General features: G+C 34.5%; 1 protein-coding gene across 1 annotated transcript in view; it reads left to right on the top strand.

The window, feature by feature from the left end:
* The window catches only part of LRBA (LPS responsive beige-like anchor protein), a 530,437-nt gene that overhangs the window by 358,484 nt on the left and 154,129 nt on the right, over window positions 1-17,824 (top strand). The window contains exons 41-44 of the mRNA XM_090287960.1: window positions 1,179-1,296; window positions 3,320-3,422; window positions 6,044-6,159; window positions 8,792-8,904. Coding sequence (XP_090144086.1) covers window positions 1,179-1,296; window positions 3,320-3,422; window positions 6,044-6,159; window positions 8,792-8,904 — 450 coding nt within the window. The remainder of the gene's footprint in view (window positions 1-1,178; window positions 1,297-3,319; window positions 3,423-6,043; window positions 6,160-8,791; window positions 8,905-17,824) is intronic.

Genomic DNA, 17,824 nt, shown 5'->3' with positions numbered 1-17,824 from the left:
ACAATCATTTCTGTAGAAAAATCTAAATATTGATACATAGTGACTTAAGTTAAAGGGTTGCTCTTCCTCCCCTTTTCCCCAAAGAAACTTCATTTTGCATTGAAAAAATCTAGATTTGTTGGCAGTTTTGGTCTAAAAAATGGAAATGGGTAAAGAAAAGGAAGTTTTGTAGGATAAATTCTTTCTCTTTACTACTTTTATTCTCTTTGCTTATTCCATGTTTGTCCCCACAATGCAGTATCATAATCAGATGTTTTATTTGTACTTTTTTATAGTAGTTACTTTTGAGAGCCAGACCTTAAATGTTTAATTTGCTGTTATGGATTTTCATCAAGTTTTGCTAGCAAACACTTCTCATTTTCTCTATTAATATTATATGAAGTACTGGTGTAAAGAAATTCACATCTGGTTTTTCTTCAACACCTTCATAATTAAGCTTTTGAAATGAACTTTTTGAAAAACAAAACTTGAATAACAAAGCAACACAGTGGCATAGGACTAAAGACAGGATTACTTTTCCTTGGCAAAGCATTCTAAGCTACTGCATCTGTCACATGGGATGACAAGAATTGTAACAAGTTACTCTGACAACCACCTACTCCACAGAGAGATTATGCTGAGTTCATTTGCAGGTTTGTCTTTAGCCTTCCTGACAAAATGGTACTTAACCTCTTATCCAGTCCGTCCTTGTGCTTTCTGAGTGACTGACCATTGCCTTAACAGCACCCTTAAAAAGGTGATTTTTAAAAAAAGTTATGAACTTAAGTATATTTTTTCAAGTATGTAAAAAAGTAATTCTGGGCTTATCAAATTCATATTATATGAAACTGAATTATGTGATCTATAAACATGTAGGATATTCTTTTCAGGTATTCCTTCTTTTAAGTTTTTATCTAAAATTTTCCATAATATGACTTAAAAATCAGCCACTAAATAATGCAATATATATTTCCAGCACTGCTTTAAGAAGGCCCCAAATATATTTATAAGTAGCTGTTTTATAATTTTAGTCTGCTTCCTTTCCATAAGTTGCAATCTGTTTTTTAGTCTCATTCCAAATTAATAACTGTTCATCTAATTCTTAGAAATTATTTTCCTTAATAGAGCCTTTTCTCTTTTAATTGGGGGGACAAAAATTTTATTTTTACTTACATAGGATTATTTTTTTTTCTCCCCAGATCCTGGCATATACAGAAGGGCTTCATGGAAAATGGCTGTTCACAGAGATACGATCAATATTTTCTCGTCGTTATCTTTTGCAAAACACAGCCCTGGAGATTTTTATGGCAAACAGAGGTAATGTGTTGCAGAAGTCTATTGTTACAAAGCTAAGCTCCATCTCTTTAAGATCTCATTTTAGAATATACCATATTGTTTCCATGTAGGTAGTATTTCTGTAAGTCCAATCCCTGCCCTACTGTCCTCTTTTTTGACCCATTTGCATCTTCGTGGCCTTACCCCCTCAGTCAGTCTAAGAATTATTTGTAGTAGTTTTATTTTCCTGGCCATATAACAGATTAGTTCAAGGATTTATGAATATGGGGAATAACTAAGCTTTAAATCAGTTGTGGAATTCTGATGTACTCAATAGTGTTCTGATGCTTAAACTCCTGGAAAGTGGCTGCATTTGGAGAGGGGAGAAGGGTAGTCAGGTGATTCATACATTTATTTATTTATTTATTTATTTAGTCTAATCTATTGCCATTTATAAAGGTACTATCAGAAAATGGTTCTGAACTGTCCTGGTTGCTTTTGTATTACCTCATTCTTGAAAGAACTAAAATTCAATTTGTGGGTTTAGACTGGAACTTGGTGAAATTCATTAAGACAAGAGGGAGAGACAAGGTGAACTTGAAGGAAAAGCATCGTTCAGTGTGAGTGAAGGCATGCAAGGGAGAATATATAAAACTTAGCACCTTATTGCACATACTTCTTGTACCAAAGCAGGTTGAAGATTGTTTTTCAGATTTTCTCTTTCTGTAGTCTGTAAGTTGTCATTAAAAAAAAAACAAAAAATCTACACAAAATAACATAGTTCATGCACACATTTTTTTTTTTTTTCCTTTATGAAATCATGTGTATTTAGGGACTATAGATTTCTTTCGGTAAACATGTTTATCCCTTTCCTGTTTGGTCTCTTCCCCTGCACATATCTTTTTCCTAGTGTAAACATTATTGTTCCAGGAAAATAAGTGAATGTTTACATTTTAGTCCAGTCTGCATTCTTGCTGTCCCAAAGGACTTTCAAACTTATAATATTTATTGCTTGGTCATTCTCATTCATTTTTCTGCTTTGAAATTTCTTATGCATCCTTGCTTTTGTATGTGTGGTTTTCCATTGCCTTTTCCTCACAATTGTGGTCATTTGCCATAGTGTATGATAGTTCTTCTTTTGATTTTTAATTTTTCCCTATATTCAATGTGGTAATGGATACCTAAGGAAGGCTTATTAAAAAGGTATGTTGCGTATATATATAATGCTCTAAATATGTTTTAGTGAATGATCATGTACTTTTTTACCTGAAACATGTTGGTAATGCCAGTGGTCAAAAGCTAGGTGAACACTCATAGCTTATCTATGATTAATTAATATAATTAAAATTTCAAAACTGACCACAATAATATTTTTAAATTTTCTCTCATGATTGTATGACTTTGTTATTTTCATACTTTAGGGATACAAATTTATTGGTGTCTGTGATAAATTAACATTTATATGTTGAATATGTTTATGTATATTGGTGTACATTTCTTGATATTCTCAAAATGTATACATATTGAAATAGAAATTATTAGAAAGCATTTAAGCTTAATTATTAATCATAGAGGAAACTCTTCCCTTTGGGTCACACATTTATTCTGGATTATATGAACATAAAAGTATAAACATTGTGAAGAGAATATTTGTAAAACTAGTCATCATTGAAAGTAAATAGTAGCTATATCTGTAGTCTTTTTGGTGTTAGATTATTAACCATATAAAGTTAAAAATTTAAATAGTTCTTATAGAAATTCATAGATACATAGTTAACTTGCCAAAACTCAATTTTGTGAATTCAGCTTGTAACTACATAATCTCAGCTTCATGTCACATTAGTGTAGCAACAGTTATGATTCTGACAGTATTTAGAGAAGGAACTGTCTATGGTATGTGCTTATAAGTGAAATGAGTATTACCGCTGATATATTAATACTAAATCTTGACTGCACTATAAATAAAAGCAGTATGCCAAGAATTGTATTTAATAAATACCTGAACTAAGAGTAATTAGAAAGGAAATCATATTATGTTCTAATTTTTAAAAATTATTTTTCATAGTTGCTGTAATGTTCAACTTCCCAGACCCTGCAATGGTAAAGAAGGTGGTTAACTACCTACCTCGCGTTGGTGTTGGAACATGTTTTGGATTGCCTCAAACCAGGTACTGTTTTATATGAGAAAAATAGGGAAAAGAATCTGTATTAATATGTGTTATTGCTTGTTTTGAAATGCATGAGCTTCTGTTCTATGTTTCATAGTAAATGATTATTACTGTATTTTATTTTGAGTCAACTTTTGTCTGAAGAAACTAGAAAAAGGAGCAAATGTGAACCAAAGGGAGCTGAAAAAAGAAAATAATAAGCATAAAGGCATAACTTCAATGAAAATAAGCAAATGCAATAAAGAAAAATTAATGAAAATTGTTTTATGTAAAGATTAATAAACATATATATACAAAACCTATAAATAAAAAGGAAGAAAATACAAATTGCCAATAGCAGGAATCAAAGAGAGGATATCACCATTATTTTGTTTCCTAGTAGGTACCGAGTCATTATTAATACATTTCTGTTAACTAATTTAAGGAGTGGTAAGAGTGAACCAGTGGGATTTTTCTGTTCATTGCGTGAAACATATTAGCTGTAGCAATTTAGTTTACTTTTAGCATCCTTAATTTTGTATTGGTTTGAGTTGCTTTTATTAGCATTTATTTCAAAAATTTTAAGTAATGTTCTGTTACAGATGCCCTTGAAGTAGAATGAACAAACAACAGCCAGGCTATTCATCGGCCTGAGGCTGGAGGACTTTCCAAGGGGAAGCCCTCCTCTTGGCAGGACTTGGTTCCCACCGTGCCTGCCTCTCCCTGGGCTGCTTGAGTGTCTGCACCACATGGGAGCGGACTGGCCCAGAGCAAGTGATGTAGAGAATGAGGCAGATGCCCCCATGTCTTTTCTATGACCTACCCTTGTTAGTCATATGCCATCTTTTCTACTACATTGTATTTATTACGAGTGAGTCCTTAAATACAGCCCAGGCTCCAGGGTAGAGGACTCAAACTCCACCGTTTGAAGAGAAAGTATCAAAGAATTTGTAAACCTATTTTAAAACTACCACAGATCACAACTTTTATGTAAACAGGGCACATAAAGTGGCCCTTCTGAATTATAAGCAATAGTTGTTTTACAATCTAAGTAGGGGTTTTGATTAAAGAATTTCGTAATTTAATGGGAACTTCCAGAGTTTGGAAGGAAGCAACTCAAAATTGTATGATAGATTTTCATATCTTAATAATAAATATATATTTTTCTACTGGTTATCTATTATAAAAAATTTTATTTATCACCTAATCTGTGTTATCATACTTTGGGACTTTTTGTAATGTTTGCCTACAGTTTAAACTAAAAGTCTTAACTCAATAAATCAATCACTTGAGTAGATTTTTAGCACTTACAGTAGAATATTCTGTATTCATACAATGGAATACTACTCAGCAATTAAAATAAATGAAATACTAATAATTTTTGCTACCACATTGATGAACCTCAAAAACCTTTCAGTTAGTAAAAGAGGCCTGATGCAAAAGACTATATGATGTCTAATTCTATTTATCTGAAATGTCCAGAAGGGGTAAGATTATAGAGACAGAAAGCAGATTGAGAGTTGCCTGGAGCCAGGGATAGGAATGGTGATTAACTATATATAAATAGGCACAACTTCTTGTAATGAAATGTTCTCAAGTGCGTGGTGGTGATAGTTGGACAATTCTAGAAATTAACTTTAAAAAATCACTGAAGAGCACATTTATAATGGGTACATTCTGTGGTATGTAAGTTATACCTTCGTAAGTAAAGCTTGTTGAAAGATAGTTACCTTGCCCTGACCGGCGTGGCTCAGTGGGTTGGGCATTTCCGCAGAGCGAAGGGTCACCAGTTGATTCCCAGTCAGGGCACATGTCTGGGTTGCTGTTGGGTCCCCAGCCAGGGTGCACATCAGAGGCAGTCGGTTGATGTTTCTCTCCCTCATTTCTCCTCTCTCTAAAGATAAGTAAATAAAATCTTAAAAAAAAAAAAAAAAAAGGATAGATACCTTATCCTTACTTGTGGAAGAACTGTGACAACATACTTATCTGAGATTCTATGCCCTGAATATAATAATTAACACTGCTACTGATTTCCCACTTCTACTTATTATTGGTCTTATATCCATTGTTATTTATATTGCATTAAGAAAAGAAAACTTGGTCTTCTCTTAAGTTGTATAAGTTTTCTTTTTTTCCTTATCTCTATCCTACCCCTTGAATCAACAACTAAAGAGTTTATAGTTCTCTTTGCCCTATTACAAAGGGTATGCAAACATAATATTTGGCTGTATAATGTACAAATGTGTTGTTTTTATGTAATGACTATTAAAATTGATAAAGATGTGAATGCAGTTTTATATGTATTTCTCAGTTACTGTAATACCTTTTATATCTGTAAAGCAGTAAATTATTAATTATGCTATTATTAATCAACTTTATGGAACCTAGATATTATAATGGCATTGTAATAACTGTTTACCTTAATGACTAGAACATGTGTAATAGACCCATGGCTAGTCCAGATCATTTGTTTAACCAGTAATTGTAGATTGACACATCTCCAGTATTCATTAGTATTACATGAATAGAACTTTTCCGAATATACAGATATCATTTTGAATAAGCAGAAATACTCATGACTTATTATTGTGGTATAATCTAAAGTTTAAATTGATTCTACATCAATTTCCTTTTTTTTGCAGGCGTATCTCATTAGCTAGTCCACGTCAGCTTTTTAAAGCTTCTAATATGACTCAGCGATGGCAACACAGAGAGATTTCAAATTTTGAGTACTTGATGTTCCTCAACACGATAGCAGGTAACCAAAGCTCACGTGTTGACTTACTTCAAATGATAAACTATTCATGTGACATGACTAGGTTATTTTGATTACTGGTATATTCAGCTTATTTTTATTACATGAATATACCTTATTGAGTACTTTTTGTAATAGAGTTTAAAATTTTATATATGAACCATTTACTACTTGAGAAAAATTTAAAAATGGGTCTACGTGGTCTTTTTTCAAAAACATAAAACGAAAATTTACTACTATTCGGTGAAGTAAGAATGAACTCATTATGGAATAGAAGAAATGAATAATCATAAAAAATCTTAAAAATCTATTAACTTAATTAGAAATGTAATTGATGAAACAGAGAAACACATCATTGAAAAAAGAAAGCTGTGGCTTAAATAATAAGTATATGAAAATCTGAAGGCAAAATGGCCCTGTACACAATCTATAATGATGTAATATTATGGAAGATCTCCCATTGAAACTGTTCATTTTTAAAGACTAAAGAATAGAAATGTGACATTACTTTTCATTTGTGATCATCAGAATAAAGAAAACAGGAAATGTAAATATGAGATATTTGAGATTTAGGTCAAGACACTGACTCAGTTTATATTTGAGACAAAAAGGAGATACAAAGAGCATAAGGCATGTTGCTCACTCTCACAGAAGTTATTTTAAGTACAGAGGTGAGCATTTACATGATTCTAGATCAAATGAGTATAGATTTAATTAAAAAAATACAAGCTCATATGGGGATTGAAAGGGTCATCCAGCTGGTCAGAGTGAGGCAAAAATGAGGAAAGATTTCATGTCCACATAAGGATGGATAGCACCGTAGCAGAGGAGGTATTTGAGAGTAGAAGATATTTTCTGTAAAACTGAAGGCATAAGCAATAAAAAAAGATGGAAAAGTAGGAAGTGAAGCTAGAGAATGACCAATGGTGTAGCTTTATGCACACACACGATATATATTGTATATAAAGTAGTCCCCCCCTTATTCACATGGCATGTGTTCCAAGACCCCACACAGATGCCTAAAACCATAAATAGTACCGAACCCCATTTATTCTATGTTTTTCCCTATATATACATGTACTTTACAGCTTCTCTTAGGCGTATCCTGATTGCCAACATCACTGCCCTTGTGCTTTGGAGACATTATTAAGGAAATAAGTGATCCTTGATCCTTGAACGCTAGCTCTGAGATGTCTCTACAGTCAATCTGATACCCGAGATGGCTGTTAAGTGACTAAGGGTGGGTAGCATCTACAGCATGGGTGTGCTAGACAAAGGAATGGTTCATGTCCAGGTGGGATGAAGCGTGGTGGTGGAAGAATTCATCACATTACTCAGAACGGCATGCAATGTAAAACTCATGAGTTCCTTATTTCTAGAATTTTTCATTTAGTATTTTTGGACCACAATTCACCAAGAGTAACTGAAACTGTAGAAAGGAAAACCATGAATAAGGGGGACTACCATGTATATGCATATATATGCGTCTGTATGTATATATGTGCATGTGTATACATAAAGTATATTTCTTTTTTTTTCTTTTTTCTTTTTTGGTTTTTCAATTATAGTTGTCCCATTTTTCCCCCATTTTTCTCCCCCACCCAACCCACCCCTTCTCCCACAATCATATCCCTCCCCGTTTAAAGTATATTTCTAAACGTATAATGAGAAAGAAAACTAGAAAAGTTGTGTGGAGAAGTGGACTTTTTTTTTTTTTTTTTTGTCTATTTGGGGACTTACCAGTCAGTTAATTGGGAAACTTGTGAAAGTTTTGGAACAAATGAGTGGTATTAGAACTGTGTGAAAAGTTAACTTGGAGGCAGAATGAAGGATAAATTGGAGTAGAGAGAGGCTAGGCAGAGAGCAAAGTTAGGAAGCAATTATATATAAAAAGTAATAAGGGCCTGCATGAGAGAGATGATGGTGGGAATTAAAACATAATGTTAAATAACAAGAATTTACAGGGTACAAGCCATGTGACGTCAGCTGTGTCCTTGATAGTCACTAGTTTGGAGGAAGTGTAGGACTTTATGTGGCAGCTTTTGGAATGGGGGGAAGCAACATTGACGATGCTGTGCATTATATTCGGGGGCTTACTGAATTTGAAAGCTGTCACAGAAATTTCAGGGTAATTCGGTACAGCTCTCCATTTTACAGATGAATAATGCATGCCCACAAGGCTCAAATCAGTTAAACTTGGTTGATTAGTTGGTTGGTTGGTTAATTGATGGCAGGGAAAAGAATCTAGTTTTGAAAAGCTCTGAGAATTGTAAATTGTTTTTTAAAGTTTTAATTAAAAATATTTTAATTGGTGCAGGCTTTCAAGCAACAAAAAGTAGTGAAATGTAGTTTATAAGAATATAAACTTTGGGGCCAAGTTTACAATTCGATCATTACTAGTATGTCAATTTGGGCAGATTACCTAACCTTTTGTACTTCAGTTTTTTCACCTGTAAAATGGGAATGATACTAATTTCATAGGGTTATTGTGAGGATTAAATGAAATAATGTATGGGTAACACTGAGAGCAATATCTGGCACTCAAAAACTGTTGTTACTTTTAGTAAATTATACTCCTGAATCTGCTTATCATTTTGTTATGCTAGATTTAGTGATTTTTTTCTTTCTTTGCCAGGACGGAGTTACAATGACCTAAATCAGTATCCAGTGTTTCCCTGGGTCATCACTAATTATGAATCAGAAGAATTGGATCTTACCTTGCCAAGCAACTTCAGAGATTTATCCAAGGTAATTTCTTAGGAATCATCTGAAATATAATTGTTTTACATTTAAAACCATGTTTGATTATATTTAATTTTCACATTACTTTTTAAAAATCATTTTAATATAATCGTAACTCTAATATATTTATCTTTTAAGTGTATTTTAGTATTCTCAAATTTAAAAGTAAAAAATTTAATGTGCATGGAAAACTTGATGGTAATTAAAAATATTAGGTTAAATATTTTTTTCATACACATTTAAGAAGACATTATTCTCAAACAGCAACTTCTGCTAAGGGTGTTAGTATTTGATAAAACATATAAAAAAATTCATGAAAACTTCTCACCAGTAGTCTTAAAAAAGGACAAATAACCTTCTGCTGCTCCCAGCCTCCAGACTGACCTCCCTGCCATCTCACCCTTCCCTCCGCCATTCCTTGTTAAAACAAAATGGATCCTTGTTAAGTCTAATGTTGAGTTATATAAGTCCAGTGCTTAAACTTTTCTTGACTTGTCATTGAATGCAGAATAAATCTTTCCCAAGTCAGAGTTTCGCTTTCTCTGCCTATAATGCTTGTCTCCCTGTTTTGTGAGTGGCTGATTTTCTGCCTTTAGACCACCTCACAGAGACCCTTACTGACTGCCTTTCTTCCCTGATAACTCTGTGCTCTCTGTTTCTTTTAGAGCACCTAAAGTATCCTGCATTTTACATACCTTTCTACCTACTTTTTAAAAATTTATTTTTTTATTGTTTTTCTATTACAGTTGTCCCATTTCCCCCCCTTTACTCTCCCCTTCTCCCCCCGCCTCCCTCCTCTCCCACAGTCCAACCCCACTTAGCTGTCCATGTCATGGGTCATGTGCACTAGTTCCTTGACTAGACCCTTTTCCTTCTTTCCCCCCTTCCCCCTCCTTTCCCCCCTTTTCCTCCTTCCCCTCTCCCCTCTGCTCACTGTCCGTCTGTTCCCTGTTTACATGCCTCCGGTTCTATTTTACTCGTTTGTTTCTACCTACTTTTGTTGGTTCTTCTCTCCCCCACTAAGCTTTATAATGATAGAGTTCTTGTTCGTAATCATTTCTCCCATGCCTAGCACAGGGGGTGCTGTTCAGTAAGAGTTAAATGAATTAAATAATATATATGACCTTTTCCCCAAGGTATAAAATATTATTATTAACTGTGTTTGATTTTTAAAGTATAAAATATGTATATAAGAAAAAAAATTACTGTGAATTTACAATATATAAGGAATAATTAATTACATTATATATACACAGTTTTTAAAACTTTCTCTAAGTATTTTCTCATATATTTGGGTATTCTTCAAGAACTTTCCTTTTCTGTCCTGAATTATCAATAAATAGAATTTCCTACATCATTTTCTGGTATAAAATGAAGTTTATGTGTTTTTTTTTATTTTTAGTTTTTTATTATGGTGAATTTCAAGGGTATGCAAAACTAGACAAAATAACATAATAAATTCCCATCTACCAATCTTAATTTTATCTTTACTTTACTTTTTTCCCCCCTTCTCATGTTACTTTGAAGGAAATCCCAGAAATCATATCATTCCATCCATAAGTATTTTAGTATGTATGTCTAAAAACTAGGGTCTCTTTTTAAAGCACAACTCTAATACCCTTAGCAAACCTAAAATATTAACAATAATTTTTAATATCATCGAATACCCAGTAGATACCACATTTCCAATTGAATTACATCTTTTATAATTTTTTTAGTTTGTTTATTTAAGTCAGGACCCAAATAAGTATGACACATTACAATTAGTTGGTATATCTCTTAAGTCTCTCTTTATTCCATAGGATTGTCTTCCATCTTAATCTTTCCTAATTGTAATTGGAAAGTATATTGTTTATCTTATATATTTCTTAGTGTGGATTTTGCATATTGCATTCCCGTGGTATAGTCTTAACAGGCTCCTCTGTCTTCTGTATTTCTTATAAATTGGTAATTGGTTTCAGAGGTTGATAGAATTTAGATTAGATATTTTTGGCAAGACTATTTTGTAGGAAATTTTTGTGTTCTTGGGTCAAAAGGTATGTAATGTTTATTTTACTGCTCTTTTGTGTTGTTAGCAGCCAATGGTATTTAATGCCTGGATTCATTAGTTTGATAAGGACTGCAGAATGATGGTATTTAAATTCTGTCACTTGTTTCATTTGTTATTGGGAATCCTTCTGTAAGGAGACACTTCATCTACTATTAGGTTAGTCTCAGATCAGTGGGATTTCCCAGGTGACTATGAGGAATTATAAAGGGTTGTTTTATTTTTTGTTTTTCTTTAAAAAAAAGGGAAAGCCTTATTTACATTTAGGTTCTTAGACCCTGTAGTATTTCACTGAAATCTGTAGCACTCTCTAGTCTGGATCGAGGACTGTATTAGTTTGACAATACAGTGTAGTAAGCCATGTAATTGGTCAGTAATAAACACTGGGCAACTATTTAATGCTCAGGCAGTTGCATCCTACTCTTTCCATTATTTGAATTTCATGTACATTAAAGTAAAAATCTCATTTTTTATTAATTTGTTAAAGTACAAAATATGTTTCACAAAAGAAATTACATTTCAATAAATAACCTTTCTAGAGTTCTAGAATTGCTCATTTTTCCCCCTTAACTGAGTCCTTCAGTTCAGACTTCTATTTAAGCACAAAGCTTATTAAGACTTTTTTGTGCTTCAGAGGATTTTTTTGTAGGCTGTTCAAGATGCGGTGGATAGTAAGATGGATTGTGGACAGTGTGCATGTTTCTGTCTTGATGGAACAGTTACTAATGGTGATAAGTGGGAGGCTCTTTGGGTGTTTTTGCTGAGGCTGTATTTCTGTCTTCTGCCATCATTGTCCCTGGACAAGAGCTCCCGTAAACCTGTTTCCTCCTCATACCGCTGTTCCTTGCCAACTGCTCCATTCTCTGACCCTCATCTTTGTTCTTATCGTGCTAAAAATCTTTCCTGACCAGAAGAAAGCCTCTGAACATTTATTTTTAAATGTAGGCTTCATGATATTTTCATTATGAGAATTCATAGAAATAATATTAACAAAATGCTGTTATAGATTATTTTCCATCTAAACAGAATCCTTTATTAAAATTGAATTTTATTTCTATATTATACCTGTTTCTAAGGAACATGCTAAATACTTTTGTAGGGTGTGTAAAAGACTGTTTTAACTAGTGCTTCTATTATCTTCTGTATGCGATAAATAGGGCTATTTTTATGCCCTGCTAGATGAACAAACGTAATTTCCTTTTTTATTTTGTCTTAGAGTAAAGGTAGAAAGGGGAGGGCCCAGCTTCAAAACCAAAAAGAGGGTTGCTTCATTAGTCTCTATCCATGTATTTTCATATCCACTATATAAAGACATAAAATATTGTTTTTGTGATTTAGTCCCTTTGATCATATCTATTTTTATATTATGAGATTTTTGAAAGATTTGTACTTTGGGCTGAGGAAGGAGTATTTATAAAAAGCTTTCAACAAGAATTGAAGGGTACACAGTTGAATAGCAAATAGTAGTGTTATTAGAGGGCTGGGGAGAAGTTGGGAGCTCCAACACTCAACCACATATAGGTAGTAGCTCCTTTCCTACAACACAGCAGTAGCTTGAATGCTCCAGTCATTCAGGTTCCTGAAAATGGAATTCTACTAGTGCTAAATGTTTTCATTAAATATTGATGGAAATAAGTGAGTTTGGAATTAACTACATTTTTACTGAAATACTCAAGCATACCAGATATTTGAAAATTATAATTTGCATGTATAGAATAGTGGTAATTATTTATAAAATATCTCCTGTTGATATTAATGTCTACCATAATATTTACAGTGTGATTCAATTTTCAAATGTCTGTTTATACACGTACTTTCAGAAATTCATCTCATATCTGAAATGAGCTATATCTCCATAAATAATGATTATAATACAATTATATTAACATTTGTCCCATAGTATACTTTTAGCGGACATTGCCATTTGTTTAAATAAACTTGCAAAATCAAAGAAAACATTGTGAATAAAGCTTAATTTAAAATATAAACAGATCTTATCCCCATTCTTAAATAAATAATATGGTTTGAATAGCTTTAAAATGTATTGAATTATTTATGCATATTTATTTCCCTTTAATATCCACAAAGCTGGTTTTCAGAGGGGCTCTTGATACAAAGCTACAATTTTATTTGGTGATCTTTTCCATTTCGCACAGGGAATTTTCTTTCTCATGCTGAATTAATGTAAACAACACCCTTTCTTCTGTATTATTTTTCTGAACATTTTTTGAGAAAAGCAAAAGTCTGAATAGAACAGTGTAAAAAATGTCTTCTTAAAGTTATAAAATTTTATGTACAATTCTTGTAATAATTACAAATTAGTATTATCAGTCTTTTTATAAAATTGTATCTATTTTTGTCTGAAAATCTGATGAAAATTAAAACTTTTCTTGTACTGAGAAAGTTCTTTTTTTATTATATTTTATTGATTATGCTATTACACTTGTCCCAATTTTTCCCCCTTGCCCCCCTCCACCTGGTACCCACCTTCCCTACAGCAACCCCCCATTTTTTTATGTCTGTGGGTTGGGCATATAAGTTATCTGGCTTCTCCATTTCATTTAATATTCTTAATATCCCCCTGTCTAATTTGTACCTACCAATTTTGCTTCTTAATCCCTTACCTTTCTGCCCATTCTACCCCTCCCCCCTCCCTGCTGACAGCCCTCCATATGGTCTCCATATCTATGATTCTGCCTCCATTCTAGTTGTTTGTTTGTTTTTGTTTATTAGATTCAGTTGTTGATAGTTGTGTTTATTGTCATTTTTATTGTTCATAGTTTTGCTCATCTTCTTTTCCTTAAATAGGTCCCTTTAACATATCATATAATAATGGCTTGGTAATGATGAATTCCTTTAGCTTTACCTCGTCTGGGAAGCACTTTATCTGCCCTTCCATTCTAAGTGATAGTTTTGCTGGATAAAGTAATCTAGGCTGTAGTCCCTTGCTTTGAATCTAGGCTGTAGTCCCATCACTTTGAATACTTCCTGCCAGTCCCTTCTTGCCTGCAAAGTTTCTTTTGAGAAATCCACCGATACTCTTATGGGAATGCCTTTGTAGGTAACTCTGCTTTTCTCTTGCTGCTTTTAAGATTCTCTCTTTATCTTTAACCTTTGGCATTTTAATTGTGATGTGTCTTAGTGTGGTCCTCTTTGGGTCCAGCTCATTTGGGACTCTCTGTGCTTCCTGGACTTGTATGTCTATTTCTTTCACCAAGTTAGGGAAGTTTTCTTTCATTGTTTTTTCACATAAGTTTTCAATTTCTTGCTTTTCCTCTTCTCCTTCTGGCATCCTTATACTTTGGATGTTGGCATGTTTGGAAATGTCCCAGAGTCTTCTTATTCTCTCATTTTTTTGAATTCTAGTTTCTCCTTTTCATTGTGGTCAAATGTTTATTTCTTCCTTATGTTCCAGTTCATTAATTTGAACCCCAGCTTCCTTTCTTTTATTATTGGTTCACTGTGGATTTTTCTTTATTTCACTTAGTATAGCCTTCATTTCTTCCCTTATGCATTTATCATACTTTGTTATTTCTCTGAGCATCTTTATCACCAGTGTCTTGAACTCTGTATTTGATAGGTTGGCTATCTCCATTTCACATAGTTGTTGGTTTTTTTTTGTTTTTTTTTTTTCCTGGAGTTTTGATCTGTTCTGGGCCATATTTCTTTGTCTCCTCAATTTGGCGGCCTCCCTGTATTTATTTCTGTGTATTAGGTAGAGCTGCTTTGACTTCCTGTCTGCCTGCACCTGTTATGTTGTAAGGGGCAGATCCTTAGGTATTCACCAGGGTGGGGCAACGCATTTCACCGCTTTGTGGCACTGTATGTTTGGGAGGTGTCAGAGGGGGAACAATGCCACTTGCTCGGCACTTGTCCCTTTTCCAGTCACATAACCTGCTTACCTCATGTGACTTGTGCCCCTCTAGCTGCTGCCCTTGTGGTGGTTCCAAGAGTGGGTGGGTTTGCATACGTTCTAGGACTGTGGGTATCCTTTAAACGGATTCTCCTGAGAGATGGGCAGTTTCTTCCGCCACCCCAACCCCCCTCTGGTTTTCACAGTCAGAAGCTATGAGGCTTTATTCTCCCGGTGCTGGAATCGTGAGCTGTATGGTCTAGCCTGGGTTGGGTTTGCTCCCCAGGTGTCTCTCCAGGCTTTTATTCGCCCCATGTGAATGTGGGACTGCCCTTTCCACTGGCTTCCTCTGCTGCCTTGCTGCCACCACCTCGCCGTGTCCTCTCCATCGTGGCTTCCCATCTCTGCCCTTCCTTCCCATCTGGATGAATATTTCTTCTTTAAATCCTTGGTTGTTGGACTTCCATATATTTATATTTTATGACAGTTCTGGGTGTGTTTTGTTCTGAGATTAGTTGTGATCTTTCTTATTGTCGTGCTAGGAGGCAAAATGTATTTCCCTAAGCCTCCATCTTGACTGGATAATCGAGAAAGTTCTCATTTAACATAATGGCTTAATTCTTTCAAAACTAAACCAGTAGGGATCGATTTTGAAGTTGATTGTTTTCCTTCTCCTTTCCCAGTGTTTTTTCATTATGAGTCTAAAATTCTGACTGATAAGAAGACAGATCTAACCATGCGTTGACTTTGGAGTGACATTAATTCATATTTTATAAATATATATTGATTTTTATATTTTGACTACCTTCTTGACAGAAATAAGAAGCAATATTTTCTTTTTGTCCTTTACAAGAAGTTATAATTAGGGCAGGAATATATTTACAAAATGTCAGACCATAAAAACAATTATGATGGCTGAGATTTTCAGTACCAGGGTTTCCTTTGTAGAGGAGGAAGATTTTCATTGCTACTGAGATTTACTTATTTATTTTTTCTTAGGCAATTGTGTAAACCAATTTTCTAAGAGAGGAAAAACCAAGATAATCTGAGGCAGTCATTTCTCTTCTCATAGATCCACATAGTTATTGTAGAATATTGAATATGTACATATACTGTATTATTTTAGAATATTTAATATGTATATATACTGTAATTGGTCAGAGAAGGAAAACTCTGACTCCAAAAAACCTCCGCTGCCTTGCGGCATACCTCTTCAGGGGAAAGGCTAAGGGAGTAAACCCCGACAGAAAATCCAGAGCCGGAGTCCCTAAGGCGGTTTGACGTTGTAGTCAACACCGGCAACTCCTGCGGCGCACCTGAAGCCAAGCTGTATTGACTCCGTCTTTCCCTTGGAACCTTCAGCTGCGAAGAGAGGGGGGGCCTGCTGCATGGGCAACAGCAGACCCTCCATATCACCCTGCCCAGGCTCTGTAGCTTCAGCTTCACTGGAGAGGACACTCCAGCGTCATCACAAGATGTCGATTCAACATGGCAGGAGACAGATACCGTGTCACTCCCGAGTTGGACTGCATAGCCATTCTCGGCGGTGCAGATAGACTCTTAAGAAGCTACACCATTGTCTCTCGAGACGGACGGCTGCCGACGATACTGTAATTGGGGTACATATCCCAATATCAAGAATGTTCTTAGATGGAAATGCAGTTGATAACCATTTCAGAAGGCAGAAACATCCCACTAGTAGAACTTAATTTGTCATGTTGTTATCGAAACTTATTACATGTGTTAACTCTTTTAATCCTCACAAAGACATTTTAAGATCGGTAACGCTTTCATTGTCTTTTACAGAGATAGAAGCTTAGGCACCATGGGGTTATGCAAGATGCACACAATTATATAACTAGTGTGTAGAACCAGGATTTAAAAACCAAGCCTGTGTTTTTCAAATTGCAGTTCACAGCTAGCATTTTTTAGACAATGATTAAAATGGCATAGCATTACATAGGAAAAAGAAAATATCACTGTATATCATGTATGAATCTTCTGCTGAAGGTGTATGTTCTGTACGTACATACATGTGTGCTCTAGGTCATGATTTAAAGTGACTTTTCTTATGAGTTTTGGCCCAGAAAGTTGGAGAAACAAACTGCTATGCTGCCTCCTACTTTTGGTATCAGTTGCTGAGTCTGTTTTAATGTTATTTTATCAAGTTGCCTTTTGCCTCTCATGCTGAAATACATGGTAAAATACAACCAGCATCCTATTGCTTGACAAAGGAAAATTTTTTCAAATTGCTTACTCTTGGGGCATTTGTCCCAGGTTATGCTCAAAGCTGTTTTGATTTTACCTGTTTTATGAAAAAGCTGAATCTTGGTTAAAACTAGAGAATTCCTGATGTCACTACTTGATTATTTGTTTTTCATTTATTGGTTGTTTATTGAGTGATAGTGTTTACCAGGGACTCTCATTTTCTGGTGATTAGAAAGAGTAAAGTCAGGTAGTTACAATCCTACTAAACAGTAAACTAAAGATCGAGGGAGAAAACCAGGAATGCCTATGTATACGCAAGTATTTTATTTTTTAATAGAGCTTACATTCTTAAAATGAAGGAAAATACTGAATGAGACACTGTGAGTTGAAAGTCAAGGAAAAGCATCCATTTTTGAGCTTTAAGCCCAGCGTGCGTTATCTTGGCTCAGGGTGCAGAAACAAGGAATCCGCGTTACTGGGGAAGGAATCTTTGCTGTGGTCTCCTGGTTCCTGCCTCGCAGTGGAGGAATCTGAGGAAGGTTTTCTGTCAACAGGTCTTCAAACTGAGGGTTCAGTTTTGGTCCAGGCCCCAATAAATCATAGTTTCTTCTTAAAAAAAAAAAAAAAAAAAAACAAAAAACCCAAAACACCCTATGTTCCAATGCTGTACCATTCACACTATTAAAACAGCAGCCTCCATTGTCCTAGTCTGGATCAAATTCTGAAGAGTAAATTCTCAGATAACGGAAGAGAACTGAGAGACAAAGCTCTCCTGAATATTTTCTTGCTGATGAGTTGCTACTGTTGATTCTTGTTTT

This window comes from Furipterus horrens, unplaced genomic scaffold (genome assembly GCF_987537825.1).
Source record: "Furipterus horrens unplaced genomic scaffold, mFurHor1.1.pri manual_scaffold_10, whole genome shotgun sequence".
NCBI lineage: Eukaryota > Metazoa > Chordata > Mammalia > Chiroptera > Furipteridae > Furipterus > Furipterus horrens.
This window is presented reverse-complemented; position numbering and strand designations above follow the sequence as displayed.